Source organism: Limanda limanda, chromosome 3 (assembly GCF_963576545.1).
Source record: "Limanda limanda chromosome 3, fLimLim1.1, whole genome shotgun sequence".
NCBI lineage: Eukaryota > Metazoa > Chordata > Actinopteri > Pleuronectiformes > Pleuronectidae > Limanda > Limanda limanda.
In genome coordinates, this window is record NC_083638.1 from 24874261 (window position 1) to 24891194 (window position 16934).

Below are 16934 nucleotides of genomic sequence, written 5' to 3' on the forward strand. Positions count from 1 at the left end.
TCTTCCCGTCACCGTCAAAATTAATGATGAAAACCCAACTTAAGTTGTTATAAACTATATTTTCCTTTACATCCTCAGTCACAACGTGTAACTTTAAAAGAGACTGAGTTAAAAAGTCTTCATCCCGACATGGTGTTCTTTCTACTGGGACTCACCATGCAGGAGTCTTGTGTGTGGGGTTGAGTGAAAAGTCTCTCGAGCTCGTTGCTGTCCACCACCTTCTTTCCAGTTGCGCTGCCGTTGACCTCCATCTCTCTCCTGGCAGCCCTGTTCAGCCCAGCGGCCCCCTGGGAAGAGGACGAGGACTCCAGCACCGCGCTGTGCCCCGCCTGGGGGGTTGCCTGAACTGTCTTACACATCATTAACCTGGAGATTACACCGACAGACACACACATAAAACACTTGTCAACTGCATACACACGATAAACGGACATTGACCCCTCGCCAACAGTTATTTCCATTGGTTCCACTTGGTGTCGATAGTGATTTACACGGCAGGTTGGTACTGACCTGCCACGGTAGCTGAGGACGAGGAAGAGCACGCAGAAGATGATGCAGGTGACTCCGATGTGAATCCCGATTATGATGCCTGTAGTGGATGTTTTGCTCTGTTCGTCTTTGACACAGTCACACGGGGCGTCCAATACTGAGGAGACAGGACGCACACCTCAGTCAAACCACTGCCAGAGTTTGTATAAACCAGGATATGTCATGATGTGTGCACGTTTGTGTGTGTAGTGGATTGTTCGTCTGAGGAAATCAACATCACTTTGCCAAAATAAAAGATGACACGTGTGACTCTGGAGACATGTTAAACCTTGATGCACATTGAGTAGCTGATGTGTGGGTGTGTTTGCTCGTGTCAGCTCAAATCACCAGATTTCTCCAACGCCTCCCGAAGTGAGACAAATCGCACAGTGGCGTTGCCGTCTCCGTGTTGGTTGTACACAAGCAGTTTAATCTCGTAGACCAGTGAGGGATCTGGACAAAAGAAAGAAACAGAGAGAGATTTTCAGATTATGAACAAGGCAGAAAAACTTCCCCCAGAATCTATCAAACACCACAGAGGTTGTATCGATCCTGACGGGACCAAGTTTATCTGAGTGAGTCATATGTGCTCCTTTGTTCAGCCTCAGGAAAAACACATCAATATTCACTGTTGGAAAGTCATGATTTTCTTTTATAAACTGAGGTAGGTCTGTTTAATTCTTGACTAATATTAAGCACATTTCCAAAGACCGATTCTGAGATGCTTGTTTATGGGTTGGGATCCCGCAATCAAATATTACATTTTGTGATATGACTAATAAGTGTGTAGATATCCTCTTATAACAATGTCTCACCCAGTTGAGTGATGTTGTACTGGGTGATGTTGCGAGGGAAGCTGATGGGACCGGTGAACTGCGGCGTGTGGGCTCTTCTGTAAAACAGCCTGAAGCCTTGATGTTGACCCATCTTGGAGGACGGCTCCCACGTCACCTGAAGAAAGCTGCTGTTCACCACCTTGGTGTAGAGGGAGGGAGGCGCTGGCACTGCAACACAACACAGACTGTCAGCCGGGGCGATACAGGCTGTCGAGTGGTACAACAACATGAAAGAAGCAGCACCCAACAGTTAACAGGAACACTTTTATTCTGTATCGCTGGAGTAGGAATAATGACGATTTCCTGTTATTTAGATTTTGATCAGGACTGTCAGGAGTAAACATTATTTAAATAGGATAACTTAATAAATGTATTTTGAAAATCTATTTAATTAATTTTAAAATGTTTGTCATCAGCTTCATAGCAATTTATGAATAAAACAATAAAAAAAGAGTGTGTGAGCAAAAGCAGATTTAAGTGAATCTATTTATATCTTATGTATAACAGTTTGATTGAAGCCAGAAAGAAAGTTTAGCTGATCTTAGGTCCTTCACCTTTTATGGATTGGTTTGAAAATCTTGCATGATTTTAACTCTGAGCAAACACTAAATATATGCAGTAGAAAAATGTAATCTCCATGAATGTTTATTAAAATATATGGATACATGGATGAGTGTTATGCCTCCAGCTCACCCTCCCCGTGCGTGACCTGGGTGACGCTGTCCGACGCCTTGCTGGCCCCGTGGGATGTGTAAGCCTTGACGAAGAAGGTGTAACTGGTGGAGGGCTCCAGCTCCCTGATGATCTGCTGCAGCGTCACTTTACTGACGGCCTCCTCATACTCCATTTCCACTGGGTCTAAGGCAGGATAATGGAGGAGGAGGAAGAAGAAGAAGAAGAGATGGAGCAACAGAAAGAGGAGGTGATGTTTGAAAAGAGTGGGAGGTAGAAAGAGGAAAATGTATACGGCAAAAAGAAACAGGGATGGAGGAGGAGCAGGTATCAAAAGACAGAGAGAGGGAACGATAAATACAATCTGTTAGTGTCATCGTTTTATGGTTATTGCCCATTTCACTTGTGTTATCAGAGCAGCTCTGTAAAACAGCTTATCTAGTTTGGCCCTGGGAGCCTGAATAATGATGGTCGGGTGAATTGCCGGGGTGGAGGAGACAGAAGGGGTAAATGTGGGAGTTTCAGAGGATCTGTTAAACCATTTTATTGCTCCTAATCTAGAAACATCCAACCATAACCACTATCTACCTCCAGCCCTCCACCAACTGGGCCGTGGAAGGAAGGGTAATTACAGCAGATCTTATTGGTCGGCCCCTGGAGCCCTTAATTATCCATCCAATAGAACTACTGAGAAAAACAGCAGCTGGCACTATGAGACTCTCACTACACAGAAAAACAGATACAAACAGGACACACAAACCCGTATAGCCTACACACTGCATCTATGTAAATCAGCATAGGTTCATATATGAAAACACACAGGGAGTGTCAAGTTAGAAATTCAAACATATGGATCCCAAAACAAGAAATCTGATTTATATTTATATTCATATATTATTTATAAATCGTTTTGTTCATAGTGTGGGGTGTTGCACCTGGATACAGTTCCTATTTTTGTTGACATCAACAAGTTTTAACGCACAAACTAAAAATAGTTTAAACAAATGTTCTCCACAAATATCGTGTAACAGAGAGAGTTAACACTGTTTATCACGGTTTTCTGCACCTGAGGTTGTAGATAAGGTTCTATCGGAGTCGGTTTCACCTACTTATGAAAATTCACTGTGACTCGCATTATGAATTCATATCTTTGTGAACCACTCTTACAGCTGTATTCTCACATGGCTCAAACAGACATTTTCCAGATAAATTGGGCAAATAAAGTTCTGGAAAAGGCTGACTCTGACATCCGTGTTCTCACTTACAGCCCCTCCAGACAATTTCATGTGAATGTCCAAGCTTCAGAATCACCAACAATGGCCTTTGACATTCATTTTATGTGGTTCATGCTTTACTTATTATCTATTGGAGAACTTTATCATCCTGAGTTATTTCTATATTATCCACTGCATGTAACTGCCGGCTCACCTGAGGTCCTGCGGATGTGGAGCACATATCCGATGATGTCCTGAGTGTTCTGCTCGGGCTCCTTCCAGGACACCTGGATGGTGGTGGGTGAGAGGGCCTCGGCCTGCACATGGCTGGGCACACCGGGCAGTCCGTCAGCCCACAGCACCGTGAGGCGGGCGCTGGCCTGCGTGGAGCCGGCGCTGTTCTCAGCGATGCACTGGTAGATAGCTTCGTCATCCTGACTAATGCCGTAGACTGTCAGCGTGCTGCGAAGGCAGGAAGAGGAAAGAGGCGGAACAGGAAGGAAGAAAGGAAATTGAGAAAGAAAAAAAAGGAAATATGGAAGTTTAGCTTCTTTGACAACATTTCTTCTTTGAAGGATGTAACAATTTCATTCACTTCCTGTGGAAAATTTTATTATTTTGTGTGAAGGAAAAGGAACAATGTCCCTTTTTACTAAAAGTATGAAGTCTCCCAGAAGCTATGTACCTCTACTTGAATAAATGCACTCAGGTATTTCAGCTGCCTCATACCCCACATATGGGACTGCATACAAAGAAGAAGAATGTGACAGTGCATCGGTATCACAAGCTAGTGTGCGCAGCGGAGTGTGTGTCTGAGTGACTGATGGAAGAACTCCACATTCTACAGACGGGGGCAGCATGTATAGAAGTTCTTCACTCATGCAAAGCACATAGTATCAAACTGAACCTTCTTCTACTGGAGCTCCCATTGGAGCAGATAAATCTATTTCACTGTTTCAAAAAATTGAATTTGCCTACATCGGTAAAACCTTTCATCTGTCCATGCACACATATGTACTCACATACCTATGCACACACACAACCTCCCACAGACAGTAAATCATTTTCCTCAGAGCATTCACTATATTCTCTTTGTTCCTGCCATGGCTCCACATTATCGTACCTCCACCACTGTGCTCTTTGTCCCCATCTTTCTATCTCTGCTCCTCCTTCTCCTCTCCCACCTAACCTGTCGTCACGTATAGAAGACCTATAAGGGAGGCTTTGTGTGTGTGGGTGTGTGTGTCTGCGCCCTGTGTGAGTTAGTTTGTGCATGCTGAGTAGGTGTTATTAGGAGAAAACACATAATCCACTCCGCTCGCTGCACTTATCCTGAGGCAAAAGGAAAAATAAAACATTTAACATAGTATGGAAATGAGGCCCGCTGGCGCAAAGCATGTCTTCATCCCATTTCATGCCAAGGCCATTTGTGCAGTATTTAAGGTGTAATGTGTGCTGGGGAAAACTGAGAACTTGCAAACAATGAGTACCCTGGGAATATGGGAGGGCACGAGTTGTAGCTTCGTCCATTTTGTCTGCGTTGACACACTGTAGCCCCAGGTGGCCGACCCAGTATACAGAGCTATAAGAGCCACACAACCCGGGGATGCCCAAACACTACAACTGCAGTGACTTATGACATAATATATACCCTTATGTTTTCATAGGTCTATTCTTTTTTCTCATTTGGACATCTTCAGGTCTGTATGGTTCACAGTTATTGTCGCTTTATATATAAAGGGTCTTTAAAAACAGTTCAATGTTAATCTTTCTTTGGGAGCCCCTTTACCAGAACTCTGTGGTTCCTTCTCTTAAAACAGATGTCAGACTGTCAACCTCAGAATCTTAAATCATCCACAACTGGGTCACGACTTCATCTGCCTCGGAAGAGGCTTTCAAAAACTGTCAAATGCAGCAGTGAAAGCAGCTCTTCCTTAAAGCTGCAGGAGGGAACATTTAGAAAATAAAAACATGTTTACTAAAATTGTCACTATGTTCTGACTGTGGAACATGAGGCACATAATCTTGGAAAAGGTCTGGCTAATACGGATAGTTTGAAAAAAACTCGGCCACTCGTCCACATTCATTTTTACAAAACACTCCAAATGTTTAAAAAAAAAAAAATACAGTTTCTGTTTATCCGTGTTTACACATAAAACATAGTGTTTAGGAAGGGGGGGGTCTGTTTAAAAGTAGAACTACTAAGCTTTAACTGTGTAGTCTGTAGCTAATGCATTTCTGAACTAGCAGCATTTCTTAAGATCCATATATAACTACAGATTTCAATTTACTTCAAATCTGATATTCTCAGTTCTGGCAAACAAACTTCTGGATCTGCATGTTATCTCTCATGAGGACATTTGGATCAATCCCACAATGATTACCTTTTTGTATTTTGAAAATATTGGGCAAATTTATTGGCAGTATTGTACAAATATTTCACATTTTCATTGATCAAAAATATATTCAAACTCACAGATATGGCTCCAGAGCAGGCAAAGAGCAGCTTGAGAGCCACAGGTTTGCCACCGGCGGCGCAGACCTCCGTCATGGCATTTTAGGAGATTAGAAGCGCTAAGAAAACCTTCTGGCTTCTGGTTTTTATGCTGCGCTTTAAGTTGAAACAGTGGAATTGAGATCCACAGGAGTTCAATGTATATCCTGCAGCTTGCAGCTAATCTGTCATTTGCAGTTTGTAAGGACCTGTCAAGGCAGATTGTCATCTTTCTTTTGACAGACAGGTGGAATCCTCAGAGTATAAATCAGAATTTATTAAGAAGTGTCAGGACAATCCTGTGAGGAAAACCATGCAATTTATTGAAAGAACAACATGTGAGCCCCGTGCGGTGTATGTGGTTTGTCACCGGACACCTTGTGGACCCACAGAATGAGACATGAGGAAAGTGGCATTTCAGCTCTCGACAGACTCGCTGACCTCAGACCACACTCAGCAAGGTTTGTGAGGATGGATTTGTAGGGACAGCAGAGTGCTCTTCTGGGTCAGCAGGCAGGATGGAGGAGTGAATCATTCCATTTCCTTTTCAAAATTGATGTGGTGGGACAAAATTACTGTACGTCTCTAAACTGGGTCAGAAAAGGCTGTGAGCTGGAAGAGTTATTATTCCTGTCCGCTATACCTGGTGGATTCAATCTGGATAATTATCAGGTCAAAGAGGCCCCGCTGTATTTCACCCTCTCTAAGTCAATCTCACCTCTGACCCCTGAGGTGGCAGCAGTCGCCAGCCCTCAGCTCGCTACTCAACCATCACATTTCTGACAGCCTTTCATATCAGCGATAGTCGGAGTGTTTGCAGACGGGCGGCCTGACCGGACGCCACGGACTCAGCAAAGAGGCCCCTGGGGAAGCACTGCTCAATGCCACCGGGACCCTGGATGAGCCTTGAGGGAAATTTCACAAGACGCTGCTCGTTTCAGAGGGAACTGCAGCATCCGCCCGCATGTTGGCACATTCACGTGCACGACATTCCTCGCCACATACACACAGACCGATCCTGCTGACGTTGAGCTTATGAAATTCCACACCTGCTGTCAAAAACCCTTTTCAACTTCCAGGATGAAAGCTTCGGTGGTTTCAGCATTTTTGGTACAAGTGTGCTTAATGTGCTAAAAGTGCTTGTTTACATATTCATGAATATTTGCTTTGTATCTTTTAGCAAACGATCACTGATTATTAATGACTGCAGCCTTTATCTGGCGTTTACTCATTTACTCAATTTATCCAAAGAGATAACAACTGATAGACAATAAGAGACCTTAAAGCTGGCATATGCTGCATCCTTCAACCTCGGCCAAGGGCTGAACCTCCTTGGCTGAGGTAATAATTTGGTAACTGAAGAGGAAAGTGTCTGTTTTTCAGTTTTAAATGGAAACATCCTTCCTCACTGTAAGAGAGATATTATGTGTAGAAGATGGTTTAATGGACTGTATTTATATATACCAGTTTTTTAGCCTTGGTGATCACTTAAAGGCCTTTACAGTACAGCTTTTTGTTGACATTCACCCATTCACACACCCATTCATACAGTTCATCTTAAGGGCAGCACTTTTTTCTATGAGGCAATTTGGGGTTCAGTATTTTGCCCAAGGATACTGTAGCATTCAGATGGGGAAGACTGTGATCGAGGAGAAAGAATATCGTTATCCAGTTTTATTTAAATCAGGCAATTTGTCTGGACAACCATCTTATTTCTAGGGAGATCAAAGATTATGTGCATATTTTTACTCAAGTTGTTCAATCTTGGTGTAGAGCTTTAAAATAGGTTGATGCCGTACATTAATATGCAACAGCAGCGCTGGGCCACCAGAGATCCATGAAGTGAGTGAAGAGAGAAAAAAAGGTCAGAAAGTTTGAATGAGTGTTTTGGGAGGACTATGGCCCAAGTTTGCTCGTCTCACATGAGCTCCAAAGCCAAGCTGTCCTGTGCTGACAGGTTGACACCATCATTTACTCATCAGTTCAAGGTCATTTCACAGATTGATGGATAAGGCCATGGGCCAGGGGAATGGCTGACAGTGGGGCCTTGGGCCTGTTGTTCTGCTGCTGAGGCCGTGTTTACTCTCTGTTGTCTCCGAGCAGCACCCCATCAAAAGCCATGCGGCCGCTCTGTATCCAGCGAGAGGGGAAAAGGGGGAGAAGAAAAAATACGGGGACAAAGAGAGAAAAGGAGGAAGAGGTGGGGAAGGGGGATGGGGGAGGAGCAACGAGCTGTCTGCGGCCTGAGAGGAGGGAAGGGCCCAGGGATATGACTGATTACAGGCAGGGTCAGAGTTCAAGGCCAATGCCCAGGCCCCAGCTCTCTGTAATGGGGGCAGGAAGAGGGATGTGGGGCACAGAGAGGGGCTGCAAACAAGAAAGCCAGGTCTTGGTGAAAGACAGCGCCGAAAAAAAGAAGAAAAAAGAAGAAAAGAAAAGGAGCCTTTGAAAAGAATTCTACAACGAAATGTCCAGGTTTATGTGGTAGCCTGTTCCTTCAGATGTCGGCCATTAATTATAAAACACACCACAGCGCTCACACACACTCGAAACACATTCTTTTCTATGCCCTGTAAATTTAACTCTTTACGCACAAATTTAAACCTGTCCTGAGTTTTCTTACTTCCTTACAGAGAAAGAGACTGAACCTTTCTCAAACTTTCATTTACCACAAGTAAGAATTCAATTTTCTTTAGCATCGTCTATATCGCTTTTAAAACAGGCTGACCTTCAACCTCGTGCTTATAACACCGTGTGATGTGCGATCACAGCTCCCATGTCTTGGATGATTACGCGTCGAAGCTTTAAAGACGTAAGAGTGAGGCGAGTCCTTATACATAATTAGCAACAGCCCTTAAAGAGGCTTCAAATAGCCATGATAGCCTGTTTCACAGCAGCCTGGTCAGCAGAGGCCGATAATAAATGGGATTACAATCATGCTTGAAGTGTGTGTGTGTGTGTGTGTGTGTTTGTGCCTGAGCGTGTGTGTGCAGATGTGTGTATCAAGATCTGTGAAACACACAACTTCACCCTGAGCAGCAACATCTGTTTACAGAAGTAGCTTCGTCATCTTACATTATATTTCACGCAGCTTTGTCTTCTCCCTTTGTGTTTTGTGTGTGTGTGCGGATGAGGAGATACAACAACACTATCTGTGAATTTTCATGTTTGATTATGCGTGTCCACAAAATGAATGATGGCATGCACCACTGGGCTATTTGCGCCCATATGGGCTCACTTGGCTTTTGATTAATGTGTGTGCATGCGTGTGTGTGAATGAAATGTACAATCGATTCCCTTTTCTCCCCTTGTCTGATTTGCTCTTGAAGGTCAGGGTCATAAGGGCCGAGCTGAGAGGAACAACCTCTGCTTACACTCACGCACTCGCACTTGCACTCACACTCACACACTCACACATTCACACATTCACAAACACGCACACACACACACAAATGACAATCTCCCTGTTGGGGATATTACACTCACTGTGCAGTATATCCAAGCTTCCGTATCAGATAGTGTGTGTATGTGTGTGTGTGTGATTATGTGTACAACTGCATATTAGAACAAAGTCATTGTGTTGCCTAGAGTTGAATATCATTTGCATACCATTACTTCTGGTTTGGATCAGTTCAGGAGGTAAATTGGGTTCATAGCATATAATTTTATTTCCATTCACTACTTTTACCACAACAACACATTTGGCTTAACAGGCTTTAGGAAAATCCGAATTTACTTACTTACTACCTACTCACTCGCGAGAATAACCAAAGTTATCCGAAAGAATGACAAGATAAGAGCAATCTTAAATGTATTTAACTTTTTAATTACTCTTATTTATTATTATTATTTATTTTGTATTACTTTAGTTTTGCCCTGGTCCCATCTGCTAACATGGAGGAGGCAGGTTTATGACCTGTATGCTTTGGCTTCACGTTTAGGGAGCTGTTATGTCATTGGTCTTGACACATAATTAAACTACTGAGGTTATATAAACGATATTTTTTAATATTCATATCTTCACCAAATCCTGATTTCTGATTTTACTGTGCTTTAACAACAAAAACCTTTGTCTCAAGTTTCGGGGGAATTGTTTTGTGAATTTTAAGCCCTTTTAAAAAAATAGATTAACCAGAAAATATTGGTGTATTAATCAATGATGAAAACAAAATAGTTATTTCCATCTCTAGTTTCTCTAGAACGAATGAAATGAATGCTGCAATGACCTCTGAAAGATATCTGTCAAAGTAAGTAAGATTAAACAAACATATTTTACAGCAGACATGCATTAACACTGGATTTTCATAATAACTAATTTGTAATATTATATAGACTGTGATAATTAATCACACCGTCCTCGATGTACAAATCACACAGTTTAGCTCCACATTTCAAATTCTTAAGATGGACATCAAGCTGCCCTGTTCTCTGCATTTTCTGGTCAACTAGCTGACTTTATGAGCTCATTAGCTAATGGTAGATCTCAAGCTGAGGCCCGCCTCCTTAACCAATCATAGCGCAGAGTTTGTGATGCATGAGATCCATATTATAGCAGGTCATACGCTAATGGTGGCAAATGGAAACACTGTGATGCCCCGACTACCCGCTCTACTTTATCTCTCTCTCTCTCTCCTCATTTGTTCTTATTGCAAAAACTCATCATTTCTCTTTGACCATGCGGCCCTTTTTTTCCTACATTGAAGTCTGGCCTCTCATTTGTTTCCTCCCTCTCTTCCTTCCTCGGTTGATAGTCCCTCGCTCCATCTCTCTGACTAATATAGACTGGTATAGGCGAAGTGTGAACGGAGCGGTGTATGTGAGCGATGGAGGTGTCTGCTCCCTTCACTCACTGCGGCAGAGTGCAAGTATTGATCCTTTGGTACATATTTAAAATATGCACCTAATACTCTATTTTATGAGTAATAACAACATACACGGCTGGTTAGCTGCCAGGATCAGCCGGACCCTTGAGAGGAAAAGCAGGTCTAACATGTAATACGCTACACTGTATCATCGCTAAGATGTTTCTGCAGCGCCATATACAGGGTGAGACAGGATGTACAATCAAACATTTCATGCAACACGCAGCATTCATAGTGCGCGGTACTGAGAATGGTAACTGACTGAGCTGGGTGCTCGGTCATTTTGCTCGTGGCATTCCGAGGGACTGCCCGGGGAAAGAAACCAACATCGAGTCAATACACTGCTCACACACAAACGTACAAATAGACTGAGGCTCATGTCTTGTCAGGCACAGATTCCAGCAGCTGCAGCGTCAGAAGCAGAAGAAAACGCAGGGAAACAGAACATTTGATGATGCAAATGATCAGATCAAGGGAGCAGTGATTGAAAGTGACATCTATACGACTTCAGAGAGCTTGGTCCAACCTTAGGAAGATACAGTGACGGACATGAGAGTTGGGTTGTGTTAGTTTGAATTATGTGATCACATACATAAATCTTATTTAATATTTTCAGATTCAAAATAAAGTAATACATTTATCATACCACTTTCTGATAAGTTGCCCTTTATTAATGGTTTTAATTAATGACCTCATTCAATTATTTAATAAGGCTTTGTGAACCCTGAATCAGAAATACTGGGGTATCACAAAGTTGTGTTTATCCTTATTATTTGGTAAATAATGTAAATATTTATGTTTTCACACATTCTAGTAAACCATCAAGTGATTAGTTACATTGAATACATTTCTAAGAAATGTAATTCAATCCAGATTCTCTGTAAATGATGTTTGAAGTATTAGTAAATGGTTTCTAAATCATTAATTAAGATATTAATTAGTACTTTAAAAACTTTTCTGTGGTATTAAAGTGGTACCATAAATCACTCTCAGTAAGGAGACTCCAGCCTATGTACAGGCTGTATATATACATGAACAATCAATTGATGCAAATGTAAACAGTGCACACAACATGATGCCAAAGAAAATCCTCAGTAAAGAGAAGCCGTGGTGACAGGCAGACCTCTCTGACAGTAACAACAGGTTCAACCCATGGATTTGATGGTATTCTTCTATATATATGAATATATTTCCTCATACAAACAAAGTTTTTTTTTTTTCTTACCTGTTATTGTTCCTGAGTCTGACGTGTGCCCCGGGTTCCAGGATCTGCCCGTTCTTCAGCCAGGTGAGCTTGGGCTCAGGCTCGCCCTGCGCCTGGCAGGTGAAGATGGCGGTGGTGCCGACAGGACGAGCAATGGACTGAGGAAGTTGAACAAACTCAGCTGGAGCTGAAAGACCAAGAAAACTGAGGTTCAGACAAGATGTTTCCCAGATACAAGAGAGTGACAGAGAAATCAGTGACAGAAGGACAATTTAACCATGTCTTTATTCAAGGACAAAGTGATGTTGATAAAAAGAACATTTTCAAAGAAAACTATGAGAGCCTATCAGGTATCAAGGTTATTCATGGTACAGAAATAGTACAATAATGGATGTATATAAACTCTGTTGCCTATATATAATTCAGGGTCATTTAGCAGGAATGTTAAAGACACCAGGTCAATAAAGATTCTGGGAAAATAAAAAGAGATAGAGAAGACTAGAAATGTGGAGGAATAACAATAACTACAGCAGCAGCAGCACTTGACAACAACACATCCACATGAACACAAAATGCTGCAGTTCGCAGGTTCATCGTATCCTTAAGCTTCCTCTGGTTTCAATCCATGGTCAATCAGTGGTAATAACCTATTCATTTGAAATGGTTCTTGCAGAGTAATTATAGTTACATCCCCTGGAGTTTGATTCCTGGGTTCATGCTTTTATTCGAGCTGGCAGGCGTCGCCATCTCCACTGCACTCATTATTGTCCAGGCGGCTTTCAGTGATTTGATAACCAAAGGTATTTATGACCATATTAACTCAATAAAAAAAATGTTATGGTTATTAGAATATCTCAGAGTCGTCACTGGAGGATAGTGAGCTGGAGAACAGGGCATATCATATTGCTTGTTGTAAAAGAGAAGATAGCTCTACTCTCCTGCCGTCCCAATCATTTTACTCATCATTACCTGGTGGGACAGAGCAACAGGAATCAAATTGTAAAATTACAGGTTTTCAGTGATGCTGTTTGGAAACAAAATCTCAAGTTGAGTAGAAATTTAAAAAAAAACAGGATCAGTGACTCATGTTCTTAATAACCGAATTGAATGCATGGGAGCTGGCTATGAACCAAGAGCAAATACTTAACATAGCAACTTTAACAGATTTCCCACATGGTATATCCGCCAGGGAGGTTATGTTTTCACCTTGCGTGTTTGTGAGTAAGAGTTCTCAAAAATAACTAAACAGATTTTCACGAAACTTGGTGGAGGTTTGTGGTATGGGTCAGGGAAGAGCAAGGACTTTTTGTTCGCTGTCTTGCCACCGGAGTTTAGAATCGTTTTTGTGAAGAATTATTCAAAAATCTTGATGAAGAAAACCAGGCAGATATCAGAGACTAATGTGAACAAAAAAATCATATTTAGGATATTTTATGAGTGGTTCCATAAGGGACCTGTTGAGCCTTAGGAGAGGAAATTCTATTTTTAGGGACTTAAATATCACTAAGACACAAACAGTCTATTAACTGGACAATGAGACGCGACAGAGATACACAGAGATTTAATTTTTGCCATCTGTGGCTACATTAGTGGTTTAACGCTGTGATTAATTCATTTCAGATGATATTTTTTCCCGGAAAAATGTATGGATCATCTTGATGATAAGAAATCTATGAGTGTGTGAAAGTTGGTCCAGCTTGATATAATTTAACGGGGCTGGCCTTGGCTTGGTCTTGCTGAGGGACTTTTATCAGCTGTAGATTAATATGTATATGTAAGTGAGATTGACTCAAAATAAAATGCAGTCTCCATATTCATCGTAATGATGAAGCATGGCATTAACAAATAATGCCGGACAACAATGAAGCTCTATGGCACAGAGGAATAAATTATCTCTGTGCGTATGTGTGTGTATATTAAGCTACACAGATAATACCGCTTGTTCAATGAAAGCATTTCCATTCTCTCATTTGAAAAGATGAGGCACCCTTATGGCGTTTGAAAGGAGGCAGCTGACAGCTTGTGATTGTCCTTTCATTTATCTCTCCCTCTCTCCCAGCTCTATTCCCTCTTTGAATGCCGTCTCAAAGGTGAAGGTCAGAGGGAGCTCGGGAAGGTATTGATTCGTACCTGTAAGGGTGTGGGTCACACCATCAGCACCATCCATCCTTCTTGCTCTTGTTTTTTCCCCATTTGGCTCACACACACACTTTGACTCTCCTCCTTCCATCTTTGTTTCTTGTGTCTCTACGTTTGTACCCCAAAGGAGCCAAAATGACTCTAATTGATTAACTGTATCAGTGCCTTTGTGACATATCTGATGGTTTCATAAGCAGTAAAATGGAGCTCATGTCTGCTTTGACACCCTCTCATATTCACAGAGGTGTCAGCTGGCTTATTTACACCACACTAGTAGACCAATTCTTTAAGCACATGCAACAAAATACACAGTTTTTCTTTAATAATGAAGTCGGACAAATTTACATATATTTGAAACTGTAAATCTTTGTTTCCAAAAATCGATTAACGACCCAAAACATATAATGAGCATTCATGGCTTATCTTCTTTGTTCCTTGTTTGGGTAGCGGGCTTGTCTCAGAGTTGACAGGCAGATAACGTGAAATATTGATCTAGATCAATGCTGCTATGAGCTGAAGCAAAGTGTGGTCCATCTGATCAATATGTGAGTGAGGCCGATCCTGGATGTTTCCTGCTTGGTGACAATTAATGCGCAGGGACCACCCACACCTGACATCATCCCATTGGTCAAAACCATCCATCTCTCTAACCTAGAAAGACGACACCAGTTGTGGACTTTACAGCTCATTAACTTTAAATGTATATTGTTTATATAAGTATTGAACATAGCAGCAGATATTAATTGCATTTCTCTTTTTCCTAAACGCATAAGAATATCATACACTATTACATTAAAAACCCACTGGGCAGTATTGAAGTGATAATGCGTTTCCGAGTTGCTTTGACATGTCTAAACATTAACAAATCATAAATGTATCGTCATGGCAGGGATACGATATGATTGAGGCCATTTTCTTTTAACCGCTGCCAGAAAATCATCAACATCTTTGATTGAGTTTCTTTGGTTTCTCGGCGATTTGGCTTTGAAAAATAAATAAATAAAGATAAAGAGGAACTGAAAGGTCTTTTCGAGATATGTGTGTATTTTTGGTCTGTGAGACTGAACTCAAACATGTTGTGAAGATCAAAAGCTGCAATTTGCTGCTAATTGTCATGGCAGTGAGCAGTTTTCTTCTGTATTATTATTGTGTCATCAGAATTCAAAAGACTCATAACTACTACAGCAAAAAGTCAATATAAATACGGTATAATTTAAAAATTTAAAAATTTGCTTTGCAGTGGGCACATACAAATAATAAATTACAGTCTAGAAAAAGTTATCTTATTTTTATGTCTTCTAACAAGGTCCACAGATCTGAAGAGAATCTCTTAAACAGCATTTTAATGATCACAATAGCTGAGTTTACAGACTTTGCTGCCTCTTCATGTGACACTGTACATTTAGTTTTGTTTTTCATGCTGTGATTTTGCTGATAGTAAAAGCTAGATGGATGGTGTTAATGAATCCATTTGATGGTTTGTATTTTCACCGCTACCTGGCTGTCACTGGTAACATGTGAAGCTGTCAAGTCATGTGAATTAACGATCACCTCTAGGTCTTTAGTCTTTGTGACAGGCGATTTACGTTAACTAAATTATTTACCAGAAAGTTATGTAATTCGTTTCACAGCATCTTTAAACACACAGACAGCGGTGCTGGAAAAACCATTTAATGCATTTATTATATTTATATATTATGTATATACTGTTATATTGTATACTGCCAAACCATGAAAGCACTGGGCAAAGCCACAGTATAAATACTATTTTATAAGTGAAAATAGTTCACATGGCTCACAGGTTGATGAACAGTAGGTTGAGGGACCCTTAGCATTCCTTTGCTTGGGTCCCAGGGGAGGTATGGACTGGGTTCGTATTTGTGTTGCCTGCAGAAGTCCACCCACAGAACTGACAAGCTTCACCTTATCACTTGCACCACAGCTGCATTCATGGGCTTTTAGTCCCTCCACAATCCCTCTCTTATCTTCTGAAAATGGCACATTACTTTCATCCAGAACTCACCTTGGACCACCAGACGTCCCTGAGCAGTCCTCCGAACACGAGTCCCTGGTTTGTTAGCGGCACACACATAAACCCCCGAGTGCTGCACGCCGACGTCTGAGATCATCAGATTCCCTGTGCCGAGCACCTGGATCCCCTCCACGCCGATGGGACGGCCGTCTGGTCAGGGAAAAGAGAGAGAAAAAGAATTTATACAAGACAACAAGGAAAGGCCTCGCTGTGCCAGTGTACAATACCTGTTAGGTGGGGGGAGATCTGAGTGGGCTGGAAATTGCCATCAAGAGAGACTGACTAAATATATTGCACATTTACAGTCAAAAGCTCCTTGAGGTAGAGCTATTTCTGGACCTCCAAGAGGTCAAGGATGCAGCTTTCACAGTAAAGTGTTCAATTCACGGAATTGTATTTTCTTGTGATGAAGCTGCCAGAACAGACACAGAGGTAGAGGTCAACGGGTTTTGTCGTCTTTATCTGGAGCTTGTGATGGTTGTAAAAGTGATATTGTTAAGAGAGTTTAGAAAAAACATTACGTTTTCCAAGGTTTTACAGTGATTAAAAGTATTTATTAAATGTTCTCATTCTCTAATGGAGGGTCAGTCAATCTAAGTTGTGTGCCTTTTGTCTGACAAAGCCTTGTACTGCAGCACATTCACTGATAGACGGTTACACAGGAGATGTTCCTGCCGCCACAGGGGACAAGAAACTCTAACTGCGACTTCTAATCTCCTATCTACTTACACAATCCATAGCTGCCTCCTCTCTGCTCTAGCTGTACTTACATGATAAACTCACACTTTCCTGTGCTCCCTATCTGCAGTTTCAACTCCAGCACTGACTTCAGCCTGTGTCTGATATTAGCTATGGGGCCACAGGGGCATTTAACTCCCATCTATTACTTCCATCTGCGGTATGGTCCAGGCTTGATGAGTTAAAAGGCCAGGCAGGGAGACAGGGAGATGGGT

General features: G+C 41.7%; 1 protein-coding gene across 1 annotated transcript in view; it reads right to left on the reverse strand.

Annotated features, from left to right (window-relative positions):
- The window catches only part of igdcc3 (immunoglobulin superfamily, DCC subclass, member 3), a 52971-nt gene that overhangs the window by 382 nt on the left and 35655 nt on the right, over positions 1–16934 (reverse strand). Inside the window, exons 6-13 of the mRNA XM_061068808.1 lie at positions 15973–16131; positions 11832–11997; positions 3465–3712; positions 2058–2222; positions 1344–1532; positions 877–981; positions 511–646; positions 156–366 (exon numbers count right to left, since the gene is read on the reverse strand). Coding sequence (XP_060924791.1) covers positions 156–366; positions 511–646; positions 877–981; positions 1344–1532; positions 2058–2222; positions 3465–3712; positions 11832–11997; positions 15973–16131 — 1379 coding nt within the window. The remainder of the gene's footprint in view (positions 1–155; positions 367–510; positions 647–876; positions 982–1343; positions 1533–2057; positions 2223–3464; positions 3713–11831; positions 11998–15972; positions 16132–16934) is intronic.